The sequence below is a fragment of the Periophthalmus magnuspinnatus genome, chromosome 18 (genome assembly GCF_009829125.3).
Source record: "Periophthalmus magnuspinnatus isolate fPerMag1 chromosome 18, fPerMag1.2.pri, whole genome shotgun sequence".
NCBI classification, from domain to species: Eukaryota; Metazoa; Chordata; class Actinopteri; order Gobiiformes; family Gobiidae; genus Periophthalmus; species Periophthalmus magnuspinnatus.
In genome coordinates this window covers 445,800-471,270 of record NC_047143.1, presented here as the reverse complement: position 1 = coordinate 471,270, position 25,471 = coordinate 445,800, and the positions used below count along the sequence as shown (strand labels likewise).

The following is a 25,471-nucleotide window of genomic DNA, read 5'->3' as shown; positions in this document are numbered from 1 at the left end:
AGAGAGAAGACACGAGCCGAGGGGCAGAGAGGAGCAGAGGAGCAGAGAGGAGAGGAGCAGAGAAGACACGAGCCCAGGAGCAGAGAGGAGCAGAGGAGCAGAGAGGAGAGGAGCAGAGAAGACACGAGCCGAGGAGCAGAGAGGAGCAGAGGAGCAGAGAGGAGAGGAGCAGAGAAGACACGAGCCGAGGAGCAGAGAGGAGCAGAGAGGAGCAGAGGAGCAGAGAAGACACGAGCCGAGGAGCAGAGGAGCAGAGAGGAGGAGCAGAGGAGCAGAGAAGAGCAGAGAGGAGCAGAGAAGAGCACAGAGGAGCAGACAGGAGGAGCAGAGGAGCAGAGAGGAGCAGAGGAGCAGAGAGGAGCGGAGCAGAGAAGACACGAGCCCAGGAGCAGAGAGGAGAGGAGCAGAGAAGAGAGGAGCAGAGAAGACAGGAGCAGAGAGGAGGAGCAGAGAGGAGCAGAGCAGACAGGAGGAGCAGAGAGGAGCAGAGCAGACAGGAGGAGCAGAGGAGCAGAGCAGACAAGAGGAGCAGAGCAGAGAGGAGGAGCAGAGAGGAGCAGAGCAGACAGGAGGAGCAGAGGAGCAGAGCAGACACGAGCCCAGGAGCAGAGGAGCAGAGGAGCAGAGAGGAGAGGAGCAGAGAGGAGCAGACAGGAGGAGCAGAGGAGCAGACAGGAGGAGCAGACTCTGGATGTGTCTTCTGAGTCTTTCACTCTCAGGTTCTGCTGAAGGTAACCCTCACGTGTTTGTCTCTTAAACTTTGAGCTGTGTCACTCTTCTGTTGTGTTGCTCTGGGGTAATGCCACACTGCGGGACATTTCAGGCTAAGCTTCACTGTGAAGGACAAAAGTTACACAGTGAAGCTTTAGTTTTGTCAGAAACATGTTGAGATATTTTGGCTAAAATAAAACAAACACAAAACACCCGTGAGGACACGCGACTTTAAATGGAGTGTGTTTAATGAAGCTAATTCAAACTGGAGGGACTGTTGTGTCTGTAGTTTGTTCAGCTCAGACGTTTGGATCATCAGATTATTTCTGCTGCTTTTAAAACATTTAGTCGTAATTTAGTTTGGTTCATTCAGTCAAAGCTCCGTCTGACTCTGATCTGTTTAATGTTTCCTTTCGTTTGTGTTTCAGAGGAGTCAGTTTGTGTCTGTTTCAGAGGAGTCAGTTTGTGTTTCAGAGGAGTCAGTTTGTGTGTGTTTCAGAGGAGTCAGTTTGTGTGTGTTTCAGAGGAGTCAGTTTGTGTGTGTGTTTCAGAGGAGTCAGTTTGTGTGTGTTTCAGAGGAGTCAGTTTGTGTTTCAGAGGAGTCAGTTTGTGTCTGTTTCAGAGGAGTCAGTTTGTGTTTCAGAGGAGTCTGTGTTTCAGAGGAGTCAGTTTGTGTTTCAGAGGAGTCAGTTTGTGTTTCAGAGGAGTCAGTTTGTGTTTCAGAGGAGTCAGTTTGTGTTTCAGAGGAGTCAGTTTGTGTCTGTTTCAGAGGAGTCAGTTTGTGTTTCAGAGGAGTCAGTTTGTGTTTCAGAGGAGTCAGTTTGTGTCTGTTTCAGAGGAGTCAGTTTGTGTTTCAGAGGAGTCAGTTTGTGTCTGTTTCAGAGGAGTCAGTTTGTGTCTGTTTCAGAGGAGTCAGTTTGTGTTTCAGAGGAGTCAGTTTGTGTCTGTTTCAGAGGAGGTGTGACATGGAGCTGGAGATGGAGAGGAGTCAAAATGGAGGCTCTAAACGGAGTGGAGGATCAGATGCTCAGAAACGAGGAGCCACCGTCAGTTTCCACAACATCCACTACAAAGTTCAGCAGAGAGGAGTCTTCAGCTGCAAGAAGAGCCACAAGGACATACTCATAGACCTCAAGTAAGTGAGAGGAGGAGGAGGAGAGGAGGAGGAGAGGAGGAGGAGAGGGGGAGAGGAGGAGGGGAGGAGGAGGAGGAGGAGAGGAGGAGAGGAGAGGGGGAGGAGAGGAGGAGAGAAGAGGAGAGGAGAGGGGGAGGAGAGGAGGAGGAGAGAAGAGGAGGAGGAGGAGAGGGGGAGAGGAGGAGGGGGAGGAGGAGGAGAGGGGGAGGAGGAGAGGAGAGGGGGAGGAGAGGAGGAGGGGGAGGAGAGGGGGCGGAGGAGGAGAGGAGGAGGAGAGAAGAGGAGGAGGAGGAGAGGGGGAGAGGAGGAGGAGGAGGAGGAGGAGAGGGGGAGGAGAGGGGGAGAGGAGGAGGAGGAGGAGAGGGGGAGAGGAGGAGGAGGGGAAGAGGAGAGGAGAGGGGGAGGAGAGAAGAGGAGAGGAGAGGAGGAGGAGAGGAGGAGGAGGAGAGGGGGAGGAGAGGAGGAGGAGGAGGAGGAGAGGGGGAGGAGAGGAGGAGGAGGAGGAGGAGAGGAGGAGGAGTCTTCAGCTGCAAGAAGAGCCACAAGGACATACTCATAGACCTCAAGTAAGTGAGAGGAGGAGGAGGAGGAGAGGGAGTTCATGTAGGTGGAGGTGTGCACCTCCCTGATTTCACATGTTTGTCGTGTACGTGCTGCTCCTCGTCCTCCACCTGAGGACAAACGTGACTCCATCAAAGCCCCGAGGAGGAAGGAGACGCAGGGGCCACAGCCAGAGGAAGAAGAACAATACACAGGAACACCGCCAAACACAACACCACCCGCATACACCCCAGCACACACACACATAACACCAACCATATACATAACACCACACACACACACAACACCACCCACATACACAACACCAGCATACATAACACCACCAGCATACACCCCAGCACACACACACATAACACCAACCATATACACAACACCACCAGCATACATAACACCAACCGCACACATAACACCACACACACATAACACCAACCGTATACATAACACCACCCGCACACATAACACCACACACACACATAACACCACCAGTATACACCCCAGCACACACACACATAACACCAACCACATACACAACACCACCAGCATACACCCCAGCACACACAACAGCACACACACAACACCAGCACACATGTGTCAGATGCCCTCCCTGTGTCACGTGTCAGGAGCAGTGGTTTATCTCCAGGTCGAGTCTTGGTCAGGACGAGTGAATCTGCACCACATTAAAAGAAACTTATGTTTGAGATAGTCCTGGTTTAGTCCTGGTTTAGTCCTGGTTTAGTCCTGGTTTAGTCCTGGTTTAGACCTGGTTTAGTCCTGGTTTAGTCCTGGTTTAGTCCTGGTTTAGACCTGGTTTAGTCCTGGTTTAGTCCTGGTTTAGTCCTGGTTTAGTCCTGGTTTAGACCTGGTTTAGTCCTGGTTTAGACCTGGTTTAGTCCTGGTTTAGTCCTGGTTTAGTCCTGGTTTAGTCCTGGTTTGTGTCGATCCTAAAGGACAAAAGTGATAAGACACAAGCAGGTGTCAGACTCCTCCCAGAAAAGTTACATAGTGCAGCTTTAACTGAAGCCCAAAGTCTCTTTACCTGACGTGTCTGAGCCGAACGTCCAGCTCCAGTGCAGATTTATTATAAAAGTGGCTCTTGAGTTAAAATAAATCCTCTGTGTTCTGTCTGTATCTGATTATAAGGCGTCAGGAAGTGTGTGTTAGCATGCTAGTTGTTGTTAAGTTTAACGTGACAGCTAAAACTGCCCTCAGCTGTGAAAAGTGCTTATAAACTCATCATGGTGAATAATTAGGATGCTCTGAAGGCAGAAGATCAGTGAGGAGCAACTTTGGACCCAACTACAAACTGTTTAAAATGAAAACAATAAAAATAAAAGCGTAAAAGTCGGTGAGAGTTTAGGCTGAGTCGTGTGTAAAGCTCGTGTGGCTGGACTTTAAACATCTTTATGAACAGGATTCTGCTTTAATAATGTGCGATTGTGAGAGTTTAGTGAGCGGAGCAAAGTGCACGCCTTTATGTGCTTTACGACAGACAATCATTTACAGAGGTCAAAGGTCAAGCGCGCAGCAGAACAAAACCTCCAAACACGACTTTATCTGGGGACACGAGCACTCAGGTCACTCCTCACTGACCTGATGCATCTGAACATCAGGATTATTCACCACAGGGAGTTTAAAGCTCTTCTCTCCACTGAGGCCAGAGTGGAGCTCTCTAACGACAACTAGCATGGGAACAGTGCACTTCCTGATTATATCAAGAGCCGCTTATGCAATACATCTGTTCTGTTCTGGAGTAGGACAAAACAGCGACTAAAGTCATACTATTCTGAAGTAACAGTACTCTAACTCCGTACGCGTATTATTCTGAAGTAACAGTACTCTGACTCTGTACGCGTATTATTCTGAAGTAACAGTACTCTGACTCCGTACTCGTATTATTCTGAAGTAACAGTACTCTGACTCCGTACGCGTATTATTCTGAAGTAACAGTACTCTGACTCCGTACGCGTATTATTCTGAAGTAACAGTACTCTGACTCTGTACATTTGTGGGTAATCGTCTTTTGTGCAGTGTCACGTCTCAGAAAACCTGCTGCGTCGTGTTTAGTGAAAAGCTGCTGCGTCATGTTTAGTGTAAAGCTGCCGCGTCATGTTTAGTGTAAAGCTGCTGTGTCATGTTTAGTGTAAAGCTGCTGTGTCATGTTTAGTGTAAAGCTGCTGTGTCATGTTTAGTGAAAAGCGCTGCGTCATGTTTAGTGTAAAGCCGCTGCGTCGTGTTTAGTGTAAAGCTGCTGCGTCATGTTTAGTGTAAAGCTGCTGCGTCGTGTTTAGTGTAAAGCGCTGCGTCGTGTTTAGTGTAAAGCGCTGCGTCGTGGTTTGCGTGGGTGGAACTTCCTGTCCTGTGGTTTCTTTTCCTCTTGAGTCACTGAGTCACAGTTAAGGCCATGTCAGGTCACACTTTACATATCATATCTGTGGAGATGAAGGCAGCCAAAAGTCAAATTTAGTCTTTTTGTCTTATTTGCTTTTTGAATGAAACAACACACCTGACCTTTGACCCTTAAAGTCTACAGTGATATTGACCTGTATAAAGACGAGTTTGCGACGTCACCGCGGCGTTCGGCTCAGTTATACGTTATTAGGTGTCATAGCAACCAAAGAGCCAATCCAGAGCCGGGCTGTTGAAGGTAACGCCCCTTCCTGCCGCTCGAGCAGCTGCACAGCCTTAACGACGCTGTCAATCAAACCTGTTGCTAACGCTAACAGGAGCGACCTCGGGGAAAGAGCGCCATGTTCACTTCCTGTTTGTAACACTAGCGCTTTAGCTAAGTCCACTTATACCTGCAGTCTGAGGTTTACGCAGTATAAATCCACGGAGCTGATATGGAATTTGAATGTGACGAGACAAACGTGACACAAAACCCTGACGCCAAATCTCACGCTCAGCGACTCGACAATCCAATCATAGTCCTTTTATTTTCACGTTCGCTTCTTTTTAACAAATAAATAAGTGAAACGTGGAAGTGGAGTGACACGTGGGGGTAATCATCTTTTGTGCCGCGTCACGACTCACAGAAGCTGCTGCTGTGTCATGTTTAGTGAAAAGTGCTGACTCGTGGTTTTTATTTGTGGAAGTTTATGAGAAAAACAGAGTCAAACATTTCCTCTGGTCTGTGGTTTTCTGTGCGGCGTCTGATCTGGAGTTTTTTCAATTATATAAACGATTCAAATAATCTTGAGTCATGATTTGAATAATATGAACATAAAGTGTAACACAACAGGGAAAACAATGGATCAGTTTAGAACTTTTCATGACACCATTAATGTTCCGTAATGTGTGTTATTATTATTATTATTATTATTATTATTATTATTATTAGGCCCGAGCCCCTACAGGGCGTAGGGCCTATTGCTTCCGCAACGATGAGTGCGAAGCACTCATCGTTGCAGACTGTCTTCACGAAGTTGCGCGCGAAGCGCGCAACTTCGTGGCAGCACCGCGACCATGCACAGACTTCTGTGTCCTAGCAACCCATGCCGTAGGCATGGGTTTGCATATTTGTTGTTGCTAGCATGTCAGCGTCAACATCGAGTCAATGGGCGAAGCCCATTGACTCGATGTTGACGCTGACATGCGTCAACAGGAGTCAATAGGAGGAGTCGTCCCCCATCGCCCCCTGCACAGACTCCTGTGTCCTAGCAACCCATGCCGTAGGCATGGGACATGCATATTTGTTCTTGCTAGCATGTCAGCGTCAACATTGAGTCAATGGGCGAAGCCCATTGACTCAATGTTGACGCTGACGCAGCGCGAAGCGCTCATGTCCCCAAACACACTCCTGACATCGAGCCCTATCCAAGCCCCCATGCCGCAGGCATGGGCCATACTTATAACTGCTAAAATGAATGGAAGTCAATGGGAGGTCAATGGCGGAGCACGACGTCATGGCGAATGACGGGCGCGTCAGCGCCCGTCATTCGCCATTGACCCCACGGTGACGTGGGGAAAGTCGAGAGCTTTCAAAAAACGTATAATATGTCATTGTAATGTTATCGGATATATTGTTTTTGCTAAAATTATTATTATTTTTATTATTTTTTTTTTAGGCCCGAGCCCCTACAGGGCGTAGGGCCTATTGCTTCCGCAACGATGAGTGCGAAGCACTCATCGTTGCAGACTGTCTTCACGAAGTTGCGCGCGAAGCGCGCAACTTCGTGGCAGCACCGCGACCTTGCACAGACTCCTGTGTCCTAGCAACCCATGCCGTAGGCATGGGTTTTCATATTTGTTGTTGCTAGCATGTCAGCGTTAACATCGAGTCAATGGGCGAAGCCCATTGACTCGATGTTAACGCTGACATGCGTTAACAGGAGTCAATAGGAGGAGTCGTCCCCCATCGCCCCCTGCACAGACTCCTATGTCCTAGCAACCCATGCCGTAGGCATGGGACATGCATATTTGTTCTTGCTAGCATGTCAGCGTCAACATTGAGTCAATGGGCGAAGCCCATTGACTCAATGTTGACGCACACAGCGCGAAGCGCTCATGTCCCCAAACACACTCCTGGCATCGAGCCCTATCCAAGCCCCCATGCCGCAGGCATGGGCCATACTTGTAACTGCTAAAATGAATGGAAGTCAATGGGAGGTCAATGGCGGACCCCGACGCCATGGCGAATGACGAGCGCGTTAGCGCTCGTCATTCGCCATTGACCCCACGGTGACGTGGGGAAGGTCGAGAGCTTTCAAAAAACGTATAATATGTGTTTCTAATGTTATCGGATATATTGTTTTTGCTAAAAATATTATTATTTTTATTATTATTATTATTAGGCCCGAGCCCCTACAGGGCGTAGGGCCTATTGGTTCCGCAACGATGAGTGCGAAGCACTCATCGTTGCAGACTGTCTTCACGAAGTTGCGCGCGAAGCGCGCAACTTCGTGGCAGCACCGCGACCTTGCACAGACTCCTGTGTCCTAGCAACCCATGCCGTAGGCATGGGTTTGCATATTTGTTGTTGCTAGCATGTCAGCGTCAACATCGAGTCAATGGGCGAAGCCCATTGACTCGATGTTGACGCTGACATGCGTCAACAGGAGTCAATAGGAGGAGTCGTCCCCCATCGCCCCCTGCACAGACTCCTGTGTCCTAGCAACCCATGCCGTAGGCATGGGACATGCATATTTGTTGTTGCTAGCATGTCAGCGTCAACATTGAGTCAATGGGCGAAGCCCATTGACTCAATGTTGACGCTGACGCAGCGCGAATCGCTCATGTCCCCAAACACACTCCTGGCATCGAGCCCTATCCAAGCCCCCATGCCGCAGGCATGGGCCATACTTGTTACTGCTAAAATGAATGGAAGTCAATGGGAGGTCAATGGCGGACCCCGACGCCATGGCGAATGACGAGCGCGTTAGCGCTCGTCATTCGCCATTGACCCCACGGTGACGTGGGGAAAGTCGAGAGCTTTCAAAAAACGTATAATATGTCATTCTAATGTTATCGGATATATTGTTTTTGCTAAAATTATTATTATTTTTGTTTATTTATTTATTTTTATTTATTTATTCTTTCTCCTGCACTTTGAGCAGGATTTTGACCCCCTAAACAAATTTAAAAACTCACCAAATTTTGCCCAAAATTCAGGTCTGGCGAAAAATTTATTTTTTTATGTAGTGCATCATTGAGCATAAAAAAATGGCACGACAGCGCCCCCTGCAAAAGTCAAAATACATTGCGTCAATGGGAGACGTCCCGACGTCAACTTTGCCGTAGAGCCACGAAATTCGGTACATGCATTCTTCAAGTGATGCCAAACAAAAAAGATTATTATGGCCACGCCCTCTGACGCACCAGAAGTCGGCCATCTTGGATTGAACATTCCAAAATGCCGAGTCAGCGTTTTCGCTGACCTCGCATTTTCGTCAACTCCTCTGAAGGCACTTCACTTGGAGGGCTGAAAATCACTGTACATCATCTAGACAAGTGGGGCATCAAAAGTTATCCAATTTATGATGATGCCTATTATGGTTTCCGTGCGGCGAAGCCGCAAACTTCCATCGGAATTTTTGCAATTTTCAAATTTCAACATTTGCTCCCGTTTGCGCAAGCAAAGTCCGATTTGGCTCAAATTCGAATCAGTTGTAAAACTTTCGGGCCTAATTCTAATGTTTGTGAAAGAAATAAATTTGGCGCGACAGCGCCCCCTACAGAACATGTAATATATTTGTATGGATGGCCGAAAATTTAGTTTTCCCAAATGTTACCAAATTTGACACAAAATTCCATTGGGTCATCCCAATCAATAAAGTCAATCAGACCTATGTTGTCTTTTGCACCGTGTTGCCATGGTGATGCGCCAAACTGCCAATGTTATCCTAATGGGAAATCTCCAAATTTTTCCCATTCATGGGAAAAATATTAGTTTCATGGAATAATGTGAAATTTGGCACCATGACTCGTCATGTCATCCTGATCAAAAAAGTCAATCAGACCCAAGTCATATTTTTCACTGGGTTGCCATGGCGATGCGCAAAAGCGCCCATGTTATCGTAATGGGAAAATTTCCAAATTTTCGTACATTTCAAAGTCTTATAACGACTTATTTTCGTCAACGACGAACATAAAATTTAGCACAGTGATTCTTCAGGTTGTCCCCGTCAAAAAAGTCCGAGGGGCCAAGTTTGTATTTTGCACGGTGTTGCCATGGCGATGCCTGGAAAACCCATGTTTTTGCATTTTGTGCATCAGCACTTCGAATGTGTTTTGACTTGTTTGGTGAAGAGTGCAGCCCAAAGCCGCAATAAAGAAGGGACAAGTGGCGCATTAGCGCCACCCACAGGGAGTGCGGGGTCGGCCTAGTGCGAAGCACGGCCCGCGAGGGCCGTTCGATGCCGCTTGCGGCTTTAATTATTATTTTTATTTCTTCTTTCATCTGCTCTTTGAGCAGGAATTTCACCCCCTGAACATATTCAAAAACTCACCAAATTTTGCCCATAATTCAGGTCTGCTGAAAAATTTATTTTTTTATGTGGTGCATTATTGCGCATAAAAAAATGGCGCGACAGCGCCCCCTGCAAAAGTCAAATTTTCGGGCGTCAATGGGAGACGTCGACGTCAACTTTCTCATACAGCCACGAAATTTGGTACACGCATTCTTCACGTGATGCCAAACAAAAAAGATTATTATGGCCACGCCCCTTGACATACCGGAAGTCGGCCATCTTGGATTGAAAATTCCGAAATGCCGAGTCAGCGTTTTCGCTGACCTCGCATTTTCGTCAACTCCTCTGAAGGCGCTTCATCTGCAAGGCTGAAATTCACTGTACATCATCTAGACAAGTGGGGCATCAAAAGTTATCCAATTCATGATGATCCCTACTACGGTTTCCGTGCGGCGAAGCCGCAAAATTCCATCAGAATTTTTGCAAATTTCAAAAGTCTAAATTTGCTCCCGTTTGCGCATGCAAAGTCCGATTTGGCTCAAATTCGAATCAGTTGTAAAACTTTCGGGCTTAAAGCTACTCATTATGTAGAAACTAAATTGGCGCGATAGCGCCCCCTACAGAACACCTAATAAATTTGTATGGAGGACCGAAAATTTAGTTTTCCCAAATGTTACCAAATTTGACACAAAATTCCATTGGGTCATCCCAATCAATAAAGTCAATCAGACCTATGTCGTCTTTTGCACCGTGTTGCCATGGCGATGCGCCAAACTGCCAATGTTATCCTAATGGGAAACCTCACAATTTTTCCCATTCATGGGAAAAATATTAGTTTCATGGAATAATGTGAAATTTGACACCATGACTCTTCATGTCATCCTGATCAAAAAAGTCAATCAGACCCATGTCATATTTTCCACTGGGTTGCCATGGCGATGCGCGAAAGCGCCCATGTTATCCTAATGGGGAAATTTCCAAATTTTCGTACATTTCAAAGTCTTATAACGACTTATTACCGTCAACGACGGACATAAAATTTGGCACAGTGATTCTTCAGGTCGTCCCCGACAAAAAAGTCCAACAGGCCAAGTTTGTATTTTGCACGGTGTTGCCATGGCGATGCCTGCAAAACCCATGTTTTTGCATTTTGTGCATCAGCACTTCCCATGTGTTTTGACTTGTTTGGTGACAAGTGCAGCCCAAAGCCGCAATAAAAAAGGGACAAGTGGCGCGTTAGCGCCACCCACAGGGAGTGCCGGGTCGGCCGAGTGCGAAGCACGGCCCGCGAGGGCCGTTCGATGCCGCTTGCGGCTTTAATTTTTTTTATTTCTTCTTTCTTCTGCTCTTTGAGCAGGAATTTGACCCCCTGAACATATTCAAAAACTCACCAAATTTTGCCCATAATTCAGGTCTGGTGAAAAATTTATTTTTTTATGTGGTGCATCATTGGGCATAAAAAAATGGCGCGACAGCGCCCCCTGCAAAAGTCAAATTTTTGACGTCAATGGGAGACGTCGACGTCAACTTTTTCATACAGCCACAAAATTCAGTACATGCATTCTTCAAGGGATGCCAAACAAAAAATATTATTATGGCCACGCCCTCTGACGCACCGGAAGTCGGCCATCTTGGATTGAAAATTCCAAAATGCCGAGTCAGCGTTTTCGCTGACGTCGCATTTTCGTCAACTCCTCTGAAGGCGCTTCACCTGCAGGGCTGAAATTCACTGTACATCATCTAGACAAGTGGGGCATCAAAAGTTATCCAATTTATGATGATCCCTATCACGGTTTCCGTGCGGTGAAGCCGCAAAATTCCATCGGAATTTTTGCAATTTTCAAAAGTCAAAATTTGCTCCCGTTTGCGCATGCAAAGTCCGATTTGGCTCAAATTCAAATCAGTTGTAAAACTTTCGGGCCTAAAGCTACTCATTATGATAGAAACTAAATTGGCGCGATAGCGCCCCCTACAGAACATCTAATAAATTTGTATGGAAGGCCGAAAATTTAGTTTTCCCAAATGTTACCAAATTTGACACAAAATTCCTTTGAGTCATCCCAATCAATAAAGTCAATCAGACCTATGTCGTCTTTTGCACCGTGTTGCCATAGCGATGCGCCAAACTGCCAATGTTATCCTAATGGGAAACCTCCCAATTTTTCCCATTCATGGGAAAAATATTAGTTTCATGGAATACTGTGAAATTTGGCACCATGACTCTTCATGTCATCCTGATCAAAAAAGTCAATCAGACCCATGTCGTATTTTTCACTGGGTTGCCATGGCGATGCGCGAAAGCGCCCATGTAATCCTAATGGGAAAATTTACAAATTTTCGTACATTTCAAAGTCTTATAACGACTTATTACCGTCAACGACGAACACAAAATTTGGCACAGTGATTCTTCAGGTCGTCCCCGTCAAAAAAGTCCGGGGGGCCAAGTTTGTATTTTGCACGGTGTTGCCATGGCGATGCCTGGAAAAACCCAAATTTTGCAATTTTGTGCATCAGCACTTCCAATGTCTTTTCACTTATTTGGTGCCAAACGGAGTCCAAAGCCGCAATAAAACAGAGGCAAGTGGCGCGTCAGCGCAACCCACAGGGAGTGCGGGGTCGGCCTAGTGCGAAGCACGGCCCGCGAGGGCCGTTCGATGCCGCTTGCGGCTTTAATTATTATTATTATTATTATTATCATTATTAGGCCCGAGCCCCTACAGGGCGTAGGGCCTATTGCTTCCGCAACGATGAGTGCGAAGCACTCATCGTTGCAGACTGTCTTCACGAAGTTGCGCGCGAAGCGCGCAACTTCGTGGCAGCACCGCGACCTTGCACAGACTCCTGTGTCCTAGCAACCCATGCCGTAGGCATGGGATTGCATATTTGTTGTTGCTAGCATGTCAGCGTCAACATCGAGTCAATGGGCGAAGCCCATTGACTCGATGTTGACGCTGACATGCGTTAACAGGAGTCAATAGGAGGAGTTGTCCCCCATCGCCCCCTGCACAGACTCCTGTGTCCTAGCAACCCATGCCGTAGGCATGGGACATGCATATTTGTTCTTGCTAGCATGTCAGCGTCAACATTGAGTCAATGGGCGAAGCCCATTGACTCAATGTTGACGCTGACGCAGCGCGAAGCGCTAATGTCCCCAAACACACTCCTGGCATCGAGCCCTATCCAAGCCCCCATGCCGCAGGCATCGGCCATACTTATTACTGCTAAAATGAATGGAAGTCAATGGGAGGTCAATGGCGGACCCCGACGCCATGGCGAATGACGAGCGCGTTAGCGCTCGTCATTCGCCATTGACCCCACGGTGACGTGGGGAAAGTCGAGAGCTTTCAAAAAACGTATAATATGTCATTATAATGTTATCGGATATATTGTTTTTGCTAAAATTATTATTATTTTTATTATTTTTTTTTTTATTTCTTCTTTCTTCTGCTCTTTGAGCAGTAATTTGACCCCCTGAACATATTCAAAAACTCACCAAATTTTGCCCATAATTCAGGTCTGGTGAAAAATTTATTTTTTTATGTGGTGCGTCATTGGGCATAAAAAAATGGCGCGACAGCGCCCCCTGCAAAATTCAAATTTTTGACGTCAATGGGAGACGTCGACGTCAACTTTTTCATACAGCCACAAAATTCAGTACATGCATTCTTCAAGGGATGCCAAACAAAAAATATTATTATGGCCACGCCCTCTGACGCACCGGAAGTCGGCCATCTTGGATTGAAAATTCCAAAATGCCGAGTCAGCGTTTTCGCTGACGTCGCATTTTCGTCAACTCCTCTGAAGGCGCTTCACCTGCAGGGCTGAAATTCACTGTACATCATCTAGACAAGTGGGGCATCAAAAGTTATCCAATTCATGATGATCCCTTTTACCGTTTCCGTGCGGCGAAGCCGCAAAATTCCATCGGAATTTTTGCAATTTTCAAACGTCAAAATTTGCTCCCGTTTGCGCATGCAAAGTCCGATTTTGCTCAAATTCGAATCAGTTATAAAACTTTCCGGCCTAATTCTAATGTTTGTGAAAGAAATCAATTTGGCGCGACAGCGCCCCCTACAGAATAACAAATAAATTTGTATGGAAGGCTGAAAATTTAGTTTTTCCAAATGTTACCAAATTTGACACAAAATTCCAATGGGTCATCCCAATCAATAAAGTCAATCAGACCCATGCTTTTTTTTGCACCGTGTTGCCATGGCGATGCGCCAAACTGCCAATGTTATCCTAATGGGAAATCTCCAAATTTTTCCCATTCATGGGAAAAATATTAGTTTCATGGAATAATGTGAAATTTGGCACCATGAGTCTTCATGTCATCCTGATCAAAAAAGTCAATCAGAACCATGTCATATTTTTTACTGGGTTGCCATGGCGATGCGCGAAAGCGCCCATGTTATCCTAATGGGAAAATTTCCAAATTTTCGTACATTTCAAAGTCTTATAACGACATATTACCGTCAACGACGAACACAAAATTTGGCACAGTGATTCTTCAGGTCGTCCCCGACAAAAAAGTCCAATGGGCCAAGTTTGTATTTTGCACGGTGTTGCCATGGCGATGCCTGCAAAACCCATGTTTTTGCATTTTGTGCATCAGCACTTCGAATGTGTTTTGACTTGTTTGGTGACAAGTGCAGCCCAAAGCCGCAATAAAAAAGGGACAAGTGGCGCGTCAGCGCCACCCACAGGGAGTGCCGGGTCGGCCGAGTGCGAAGCACGGCCCGCGAGGGCCGTTCGATGCCGCTTGCGGCTTTAATTATTATTATTATTTGCTTGTAGCTCAACACAGACTCGCTCTGGTTCCAGAAGTACATTGTCCCCTTGTCCCACATACTTTACAAAAGATACAAATATTAAGTGTTCAAAGACATCGTGGAGGCTAACCAGCTACGTGCTAACTAATATCCATAACATGTTTGTTTTAAGTCCAAAAAGCACTTTTAAAATGCAAGAGTCAGCAAATTCTTTGATGAAAAAAATTCAAGTGATGTAAAGTGCCGTAAAGTGATGTAAAGTGATGTAAAGTGCCGTAAAGTGATGTAAAGTGATGTAAAGTGTTGTAAAGTGATGTAAAGTGATGTAAAGCTTTGCAAAGTGCAAATCTTTGACAAAATAATTGAAAAGTTAATCATATTTTAATGTTTTATTTATTTGTACGTTTGTCTCAGTGGGATCATGAAGCCTGGTCTGAACGCCATCATGGGAGCCACAGGCAGCGGGAAATCCTCGTGAGTAAACACCAACATGTGTATACGCCGCAGTAAACCGCAGTGATCTATTCTGTGAAAGAAACATTTAAAGACGGGGATAAATCTATTTTTTTAGACTTTCTCTTATGTTGTAACATTATTCCTTCCTCGATGTCATCCATGCATGTCTGAGTAATTTAACGATCCCTCCCAGGCCTGTACGAGGCTCCGCCCATGAGTCACCCACACGCCCACACAACAGGTCAAACACGGGGTTTATCTGAAGAGCATCATCAGGCTCTGGAGTTATGTCAGACCAGTGGGGCTCTCCCTAAACCACAACTGTTTATTTATCACTTTTGAATCAGAATCTGTTTATTTATATGTTTTGAGAATTATTATTATTATTATTTTTTTTAATGAATTTAAAAAAGCCATAACATTCACCTCTGAACCTGCTTTTCCAGAGCCTTAAAGGTCCATATCACACTGTCCTCTGATCTGTTCTGTTTCCTCGTCACACACAGACCTGGAGTTGTGTTTTGTTTCATTCTCACATGTTTAACACAAACCTGCAGATTTAGGCTGAAAACACTCTGTTCCACCTTGTGATGTCATCATGTGGTGATACAGGAAGTGCTCCACTGTGTTTTATTCCTGGAATTGACAATCTACAACTGAACTAAAGGGAAAAGGAGCTGTTCACTTGAAAACTCCCACTTGATGACATCACAAGGTGGAACAGAGCGTTTTGATTTTTGTAGATGTAACAGACTAATAATAAAGTGTGAGTCAAACATGTGTTTTCTGTTTACGTATTTTGAATGTGACTCTCGTAGGTTCCTGGACGTGTTGGCGGCCCGTAAAGACCCGTCCGGTCTCAGTGGAGAGGTTCTGATCGATGGAGCTCCTCAGCCTCCAAACTTCAAGTGTCTGTCAGGATATGTGGTCCAGGTGAGTCCAGGTGAGAGCGTGTGGTCCAGGTCTACACCAGGACTAAACCAGTAGGGCAGGTGAAGTGGCTGGTCCAGTCCTGGTCCAGTCCTGGTCCAGTCCTGGTCCAGTCCTGGTCCAGTCCTGGTCCAGTCCTGGTCCAGTCCTGGTCCAGTCCTGGTCCAGTCCTGGTCCAGTCCTGGTCCAGTCCTGGTCCAGTCCTGGTGTTGTGTGGGTACTAAATGTTCTCGTTCTCAGGATGATGTTGTGATGGGGACTCTGACCGTCCGGGAGAACTTCAGCTTCTCTGCAGCTCTGCGTCTGCCCTCCACCATCTCCCAGGACAGCAAGGACCAGAGGGTGGAGAGGCTTATCCAAGAGCTCGGCCTGGGCAAGGTTGCCGACTCCAGGGTACGTCAGGCCTGAGCCGGGACTAAACCGGGACTAAACCGGGACTAAACCAGGACCGAGCCAGGACTGAACTGGGACTGAACCAGGACTGAGCCAGTATTAAAGCAGGACTTGACCAGGCCTAACCCCGGTCTCACCCTCAGGTGGGCACTCAGCTGATCAGGGGCATCTCTGGGGGGGAGAGGAAGAGGACAAACATTGGGATGGAGCTCATCATTGACCCGTCCGTTTTGTTTCTGGACGAGCCGACCACAGGCCTGGACGCCTCCACCGCCGGATCTGTGCTGCTGCTGCTCAAGAAGTAACTAGTGCACACTACACGCTACATGCTACATGCTACACGCTACATGCTACACGCTACATGCTACACGCTACACGCTACATGTTAAATGCTACATGCTACTCTCTGCATGCTACTCCCTACTCACACACTACACTGTACACGCTACATGCTACATGCTACATGCTACACGCTCTCTATAGTGACACAGAGCAGTGTGATGCAGCTGCCATCTTGGATGTTTTAGTTTCAGAAACTTTGAAAAAAGACTTTTTGAGAAAAAATGTGAAAGAGGATAACCCCAGCACTAGCGCCCCCTGTGGTCCGTCTGCACACACTAGCGCCCCCTGTGGTCCCTCTGCACACACTAGCGCCCCCTGTGGTCCCTCTGCACACACTAGCGCCCCCTGTGGTCCCTCTGCACACACTAGCGCCCCCTGTGGTCCCTCTGCACACACTAGCGCCCCCTGTGGTCCCTCTGCACACACTAGCGCCCCCTGTGGTCCGTCTGCACACACTAGCGCCCCCTGTGGTCCGTCTGCACACTCTACCTGCTGTAGTGTCGATGCAGACATGTTTTTCTGTGGGTGTAGTGCCCCCTGGAGGCCATTTCTGGATCTATTTAAATAACTGCACAGCGTCCTGCTGCTTAGAGCGCCTTGAGTTGGACTAGTGGCCACTAAGTGGTACTACAACCAAAAAAATCCCTCCTGCCCAGAAAAGATTTTTCTCATAGAGTGAAATATAAACACAAACAGAGGGACAGGGCACTAGCACTTTCACAAAGGTCTAATTATGAGGCCATTTTTACCAACTCAAAATCCATTGTCTTAAAAACGTTTTTTGATCGTCGGGTTCGTGCTCATGGTCGACTCTGGCTCTGATTCACTTTGTGTATAAACAGCGCCCCCTGTGTCTGTCCCTGTGTCAGACTCATTTTGTCTTAAATGTTCGTATTAACCCTCTACATGATCCTGGGGTTTTTATTTCTCTATTGTGTCGGAGGCTCGGGCGTCTGCTCAGGAAGCCTCTTCTCCCTGGCATTTAACACCACACAGAATGTACAGGAGCTTTATTGTTCTTTACTTGTTTCTTGTGTTTTTGTGAAGCACTTGGGGCAGTTTCAGTTCTATTTTGAATGTGTATAAATCAAACAGTTTAGTTCAGACTGTGGCTCAGATACTTTCTACAGTTTGAGGAGTTTGAATGTCACGTCCTTTTAAACCTTATTTTGAACAGTGTGGTCTCGTTTTATGTTACGTACGGAGCAGGGTTGAGTGCTTTTGTTATGTCCGTGTTCTGTTTGGACTGCAGGGGGCGCCTTTGGACTGCAGGGGGCGCCGTAGTCTGTTTTGTTAATGTCAAACTCTGGGTGATGTCTGTGTTTTTGCAGAATGGCGGACGCCGGACGCACCATCATCCTGTCCATCCACCAGCCTCGATACGGAATCTACCGTCTGTTTGACAACCTCACACTGCTCGTCAACGGGAAACAGGTCAGAGCGAAGTGTCCAGAGCATGAGTGTCCAGAGCACGAGTGACCAGAGTGAAGTGTCCAGAGCACGAGTGTCCAGAGCACAAAGTGTCCAGAGCACGAGTGTCCAGAGTGAAGTGACCGGCCACTGAAATAAAAGAACACAATGAAATAATGGTTCAGCGTTTTCCGCCTTTTACCTGGAAATGTTTTATTAAATCAAACTGATAGAAAAAGAAAATGTATTTTCAACAGATATTTTAGATTTAGTGTCACGTGTTTAACTCTTTTTGCTCTGGTCTCAGGTGTTTAACTCTTTCCCTCTGATTTCAGGTGTTTAACTCTTTCCCTCTGATTTCAGGTGTTTAACTCTTTCCCTCTGATTTCAGGTGTACCACGGTCCAGCTCAAGAGGCTCTGGACTATTTCTCTGACATTGGTATAAACTCTGGATTCTTTCATTTCTAAAGACGTTTCCACATAAACATTTAGGTTTATCCAAACTGGGACTAAACCTGGATTAAAACAAGACCAGACCAGAACTCAACCAGGATTAGAAGTGGATCAGAGTCTATTCTAAACCAGGCCTAAACCAGGACTAAACCAGGACTGAACCAGGACTGAGCCAGGACTAAACCAGGTCTAAACCAGGATTAAACCAGGACTAAACCAGGACTAAATCAGGTCTAAACCAGGACTAAACCAGGTCTAAACCAGGACTAAACCGCATTTCATCACATTGGAGCAGGGTTAAAGCCCTACTGTGGGACATTAGCTCTAGTCCATTTGCTGTCTTCTCTGACACTGACTGGACTCTGTTTCCCAGGGTACACCTGTGAACCCCATAATAACCCTGCAGACTTCTTCCTGGATGTGATCAACGGGGACTCGACGGCCGTGGCTCTGAGCGGCGCCGACAGTGAGTGCAACAAACTGCATTTAAAGAGTATTTAAAGAGTATTTAAAGAGTATTTAAAGAGTATTTAAAGAGTATTTAAAGAGTATTTAAAGAGTATTTAAAGAGTATTTAAAGAGCATTTAAAGAGCATTTAAAGAGTATTTAAAGAGTATTTAAAGAGTATTTAAAGAGCATTTAAAGAGCATTTAAAGAGTATTTAAAGAGTATTTAAAGAGTATTTAAAGAGCATTTAAAGAGCATTTAAAGAGTATTTAAAGAGTATTTAAAGAGCATTTAAAGAGTATTTAAAGAGCATTTAAAGAGCATTTAAAGAGTATTTAAAGAGCATTTAAAGAGCATTTAAAGAGTATTTAAAGAGCATTTAAAGAGTATTTAAAGAGTATTTAAAGAGTATTTAAAGAGTATTTCAGCAGCATTTTAACAGTATTTTAAAGGTATTTTAAAAGTATTTTAAACATCTTTTGGGGTTCTCATCATAGCTAATTTTAGTGTTACCTTTATTGTGAAAAAACACCACCCGTTTAATGATTATTAAGCCCCTCCCCCTTCAGAGCACTATCACACTCAGCTGCATCGCACTAATGAAACTCCTACACATCACACCAGGTTTGTCGCGTCATAGTGCACAGTTTGTGTCGTGTTTTTGTTTATTTATGGAGGATTGTCACGTGGAGCGTGGGTGATGTAGGCTTGTGGGCGGAGCCTCGTACACACTCATACTGCTAACTGTAAGGAGGGTTTGAATAGAGCCTGGAGAGATCTCTAGATGACTCAAACATGGATGACATCTGAAACCTAATGAGGAACAGCGTTAGGACACGGGACAAACACCTCGTCTTTAAATGTGTGAAAAATGAGACGCCCAGATTATTAAACTTTTTATTTACAGTTATAGTTTTATTTATAGTTTTTTTTTACAGTTTTATTTACAGTTTTATTTACAGTTTTATTTACAGTTTTATTTACAGTTCGGTGTTGTTTGTGCAGATGCAGAGTCGCTGACGTCCACTCAGGCCATCGAGGAGAAGCTGGTGCAGGAGTACAGGACCTGCAGCTACTACAAACACACCAAAGCAGAACTCGGTAACACACGTTTATTTCATTTACTCTACGGACTTAAGCCTCTAAACGGCAGCAACTTCACACACACATTAATTTACACATTCACTCATTTCATTTCAATTTTCTTTACAGACGTGTCGTTTTTGTTTACAGATGTGTTGTTTTTGTTTACAGACGTGTTGTTTTTGTTTACAGACGTGTTGTTTTTGTTTACAGACGTGTTGTTTTTGTTTACAGACGTGTTGTTTTTGTTTACAGACGTGTCGTTTTTGTTTACAGACGTGTTGTTTTTGTTTACAGACGTGTCGTTTTTGTTTACAGACGTGTTGTTTTTGTTTACAGACGTGTCGTTTTTGTTTACAGAGGTGTTGTTTTTGTTTACAGAGCGTATTGTGGCGGGTAAACAGTCGGCTCCGTCCTCTCGCTCCAGGACCATCACATATAACACTGGGTTCTTCACACAGTTCAGATGGGTCCTCAAGAGAACCTTCAGGAACCTGGTGCTCAACCCCCAGACCTCCGTCGCACAGGTAACAAATACTACTACTACTACTACTACTACTACTACTACTACTACTACTACTACTACTACTACTACTACTACTACTACTACTACTACTACTACTATTACTACTTCATCTACTACTGACCAGGCGTGGCAGTACTCAGTTACATTTACTTGAGTAACTTTTTAAAGAAATAGTACTTTTCAGAATACTTTTCCAGCAGCATACTTTTACTCCGACTCAAGTACTGTTTGTACTGCAGTATCATGGTGTTACTGCAGTAAAAGTGTTGTTCCTCTTCCCTCTGAGTCTGAAGTGGCTGTTTATGAAATGATCTGAACATTTGTGTTTCTTTGTTTTATTTGTTTCTTTGGATCATTTTTGTGTTGGTTTGTTTCATTCACTTTAAATGATAATTCAGACGTTACTACTACTACTACTACTACTACTCTTTAAGTTACTCTTACCAAATACTTTTTTATTCTTACATGAGCAAGAGAACTGCTTTGTACGTACTTACCCTTCCACCTCTGGTACTGTGCTTGTGTCATGGCTGCGTTCCTCCTGTAGGTGTCGCTGTTTATTTGATCTCTGTGTTATCCCGGCTGTGTCCTGTAGGTGGTGGTCACGTTGTTCCTGGCGCTCGTGGTCGGCGCCCTCTTCTTCGGCGTCAAGAACGATCAGAGCGGGATTCAGAACAGGTGAGGAAATGAAAGTCCAGACTCATTTTCACGGAAAAACTCTAAAAACGTCGACAGATACGAACCTTTCCTGAATGTTCCACAGTTACCACGGTGACACAACGTACACCTTAGCAACGCTGTCAAAAAACATTTAAGATCGTCTGAAACCTCAGGAGAAACACCCCGAGGTGGTTTAAAGAGCGCGTGTTCAGGAGCCTGTGGTGTTTTGGGATCGTGACCCCAGTTTGTGATTTCGTTTATATTTTTGTTTTTGCGTTTCAGATTTGGAGCGCTGTTCTTCATCACAGTGAATCAGTGTTTCAGCTCTGTGTCGTCGGCAGAACTCTTCATCACGGAGAGGAAACTCTTCATGTGAGTTTGAAATTAATCAAATCAAAAACACGACACCAAAAATAAAATCACCACAAAAACAAAAGTAAAAACACCAAACAGCTCTGTGAATGAGTGCACTAAAGAGGGAGGGGCTGTGGACAGAGGGAGGAGCTGTGGACAGAGGGAGGAGCTGTGGACAGAGGGAGGAGCTGTGGACAGAGGGAGGAGCTGTGGACAGAGGGAGGGGCTGTGGACAGAGGGAGGGGCTGTGGACAGAGGGGCGGGGCTATGGACAGAGGGAGGGGCTGTGGACAGAGGGAGGGGCTGTGGACAGAGGGAGGAGCTGTGGACAGAGGGAGGGGCTGTGGACAGAGGGAGGGGCTGTGGACAGAGGGGAGGGGCTGTGGACAGAGGGGAGGGGCTGTGGACAGAGGGAGAGGCTGTGGACAGAGGGGAGGGGCTGTGGACAGAGGGGAGGGGCTGTGGACAGAGGGAGAGGCTATGGACAGAGGGAGGGGCTGTGGACAGAGGGAGGGGCTGTGGACAGAGGGAGGAGCTGTGGACAGAGGGAGGAGCTGTGGACAGAGGGAGGAGCTGTGGACAGAGGGAGGGGCTGTGGACAGAGGGAGGGGCTGTGGACAGAGGGGCGGGGCTATGGACAGAGGGAGGGGCTGTGGACAGAGGGAGGGGCTGTGGACAGAGGGAGGAGCTGTGGACAGAGGGAGGGGCTGTGGACAGAGGGAGGGGCTGTGGACAGAGGGGAGGGGCTGTGGACAGAGGGGAGGGGCTGTGGACAGAGGGAGAGGCTGTGGACAGAGGGAGGGGCTGTGGACAGAGGGAGGGGCTGTGGACAGAGGTGGGTGTTCGATGCTCGGGGGAGGCTCATGGTTACCGTGGTTACCGTGGTTACTGTCTCTCGTACAGACACGAGTACATCAGCGGGTACTACAGAGTCTCCGTCTACTTCCTGTCTAAGATCCTGTCTGACATCATCACGCTGAGGACCATCCCCGCCATCGTCTTCTCCTGCGTCGCCTACTTCATGATCGGTCAGATTCACACAACATTTACACAACTACCAGTAAAACTTTAAAACAGTTTTACTGCGGAACTTCTGCTTTGTAACCACAGGCTGCAGAAAATCAGAATTAAAAAAGTAAGAAAAGTACCTTTTTCCTCCATGTCCACAAAACTGTTCCTCACAAACATGTCTGGAGAAGATTTACATGTCATCCATGTTTGAGTAATCTAGAGATCTCTCCTGAACCCTATACAAACCTTCCTTACAGTTAGTCTGTACGAGGCTCCACCCACAAGTCTACATCACCCACGCTCCACACGACAATCCTCCATAAATAAACAAAAACATGACACAAACTGTGCACTATGACGTGACAAACCTGGTGTGATGTGCAGTAGTTTCATTAGTGCGATGCAGCTGAGTGTGATAGTGCTCTGAAGGGGGAGGGGCTTAGCACAGAGAGCAAAGAGAGGAGAGACTCAGAGCGACAGAAACAGAAGTGAAACTTATAAAACATGTTAATGTGATGTGTTGGGTGAATATAACATTTTCAAAACAATAAAAGGAAATAAAATATGTGATGTGTTACAGTTAATACCCCACAGGAGTAAATACCTCCTCTTTAATGCCCCACAGAGGTAAATACCTCCTCTTTAATACCCCACAGAGGTAAATACCTCCTCTTTAATACCCTGTAGAGTTCACATGTGCCTCCAGGGGGAGCTCTTCTGTTCCTCCTCGGTGCTTCTCTCACTCTTTTCTCCTCCCTCAGGTCTGAAGCCCACTGTGGAGGCGTTCTTCGTCTTCGCTCTGACCGTGGCGTTGGTGGCGTACACGGCAACGGGGATGACCATGGCCATCTCGGCCGATCAGTCGGTGGTCGCCATCGCCAACATCTTCATCACCATCTCCTTTGTCTTCATGATGGTAAAGCAACTTCTGTTATTCTTCTCTCCTCCCCCTCTCTCCTCCGTCTCTCCTCCCTCTCCTCCTCCCTCTCTTCTCTCTCTCCTCCCTCTCTTTATAAGTGTACATACATGTGTGTACATACGTGTGTGTACATACATGTGCACATCCATCCTCTCGTGTGTTCAGATCTTCACAGGTTTACTGGTGAACCTTCCGTCCATCGTGAGCTGGTTGTCCTGGCTCAAGTATCTGAGTATCCCCCGATACGGGTTTGGGGTGAGGGTCATATTTATCTGTACAACACACACACAACACACACACACACACCCCCACACACACACACACACACAACACACACACAACACACAGACACACACAACACACACACACACACAGACACACACAACACACACACACAACACACAGACACACACAACACACAGACACACAACAACACACACACACAACACACACAAGACACACACACAACACACACACAACACAACACACACACAACACACACACAACACACACACAACACACACACAACACACACACACACACACCCCCACACACACACACACACAACACACACACAACACACAGACACACACAACACACACACACACACACAGACACACACAACACACACACACAACACACAGACACACACAACACACAGACACACAACAACACACACACACAACACACACAAGACACACACACAACACACACAACACAACACACACACAACACACACACAACACACACACAACACACACACAACACACACACAACGACACACCCCACACACACACAACAACACACACACGCACACAACACACACACAGACACACACAACACAACACAACACACACACAACTCACAGACACACACAACACACACACACACACAACACACTTTACGTGTACTTTACGTGTACTTTACATGTACTTTCTCCTTTGTTTTCAGGCGCTGCAGATAAATGAGTTTGTGGGGCTGGAGTTCTGTCAAACCCTGAACGGCACCACGTTGTAAGAACTACACCCGTGTACTATAAGAACTACACCCGTGCACTATAAGAACTACATCCGTGTACTATAAGAACTACACCCGTGTACTATAAGAACTACACCCGTGTACTATAAGAACTACACCCGTGCACTATAAGAACTACACCCGTGTACTATAAGAACTACACCCGTGTACTATAAGAACTACACCCGTGCACTATAAGAACTACACCTGTGTACTATAAGAACTACGCCCGTGCACTATAAGAACTACACCTGTGTACTATAAGAACTACACCTGTGCTTTTTTTTGTCTCTGACATGAATCAGACTCAACTTTTCCTGTTTCAGGAAAATTAGGATAAACAAAATGATTATTTCTATTTGCAAAAAGAATGAGGAGGATTTTTACAGTGAGATTATTTTGACTTTAAACAGTTAAACGTCCTCGGTGCAGTTTCCTCCACGTTCATCTGTTCAAACAAACACGAGTATAAAGACCATGGGACTGTCCAGAGTCACACCGCTCAGGAAGGACACGTGTCCCAGAGACGAACGAGCTCTGGTCTGAATCAACACAAAACACACAAAAGAAAAAGACCTGGAAAGGACTGAGGACATGGACTGAAAGGACAGTCTGCAGAACGAAGACATGACTCCAAAAGACACAGAAAACACAGAGGACAGTTTGTAACAGGGACAAAGAGCTTCACTTTGAACAAAGTCATGAAAAATTGTCTTTAAAAAATCCTCCTCTTATTATTTTCATTTACAAACAGAAATAAATGTTCATCCAAACTGACCTGAAATTAGAAAAGTCAAACAGTGCACCTTTTTAAACCCCCCTCTCTCTCTCTCACCCCTCTCTCTCTTACCCCCCTCTCTCACCCCCCTCTCTCTCACACCCCCTCTCTCTCTCACCCTCTCTCTCACCCCTCTCTCTCTTTTACCCTCTCTCTCTCACCCCCCCCTCTCTCTCTTACCCCTCTCTCTCTCACCCCTCTCTTACCCCCTCTCTCTCACCCCTCTCTCACCCCCCCCCCCCCTCACCCCCCCTCCTGTCTGCAGTTGCCGCTCAGGGGAGGACGTCCTGGCGGAGCAGGGCGTGGACCCGTCGCCGTGGGGACTGTGGCAGAATCACGTGGCTCTGGGCGTCATGACGATCTTGTTCCTGAGCATCGCCTACGTCAAACTGAGATTCATCCGGAAATTCACCTAAAACTAAAACATGTTTAAACACATCCGTTTGTTCAAATTTGTTTTGTCAAATGTTTTGTCTTTTTTCTGTGAAACTAACTCAGCCTTTTGTCTCCAAAATGTACCAGTGCTGCACTTTAAAACCAAAGTAATTACTGCACTAACTAACTTTTATTTTTCAAAACTGATTTAATAAAATAAACTTAAACCTG

The 25,471-nt window shown here is 46.2% G+C and overlaps 1 protein-coding gene across 1 annotated transcript; it reads left to right on the top strand.

Annotated features, from left to right (window-relative positions):
- LOC117386462 (broad substrate specificity ATP-binding cassette transporter ABCG2-like) lies at positions 1-25,471 on the top strand. Its single transcript, XM_033983823.2, has 18 exons — positions 1-731; positions 1,665-1,846; positions 14,499-14,558; positions 15,359-15,473; positions 15,711-15,863; positions 16,007-16,164; positions 17,537-17,639; positions 18,007-18,055; positions 18,443-18,535; positions 19,523-19,618; positions 19,982-20,127; positions 20,722-20,804; positions 21,069-21,158; positions 22,044-22,168; positions 22,913-23,067; positions 23,236-23,325; positions 24,022-24,083; positions 25,131-25,471. The coding sequence occupies exons 2-18, from the start codon at positions 1,677-1,679 to the stop codon at positions 25,279-25,281; spliced, it is 1,899 nt and encodes a 632-aa protein (XP_033839714.1). The 5' UTR covers positions 1-731; positions 1,665-1,676; the 3' UTR covers positions 25,282-25,471.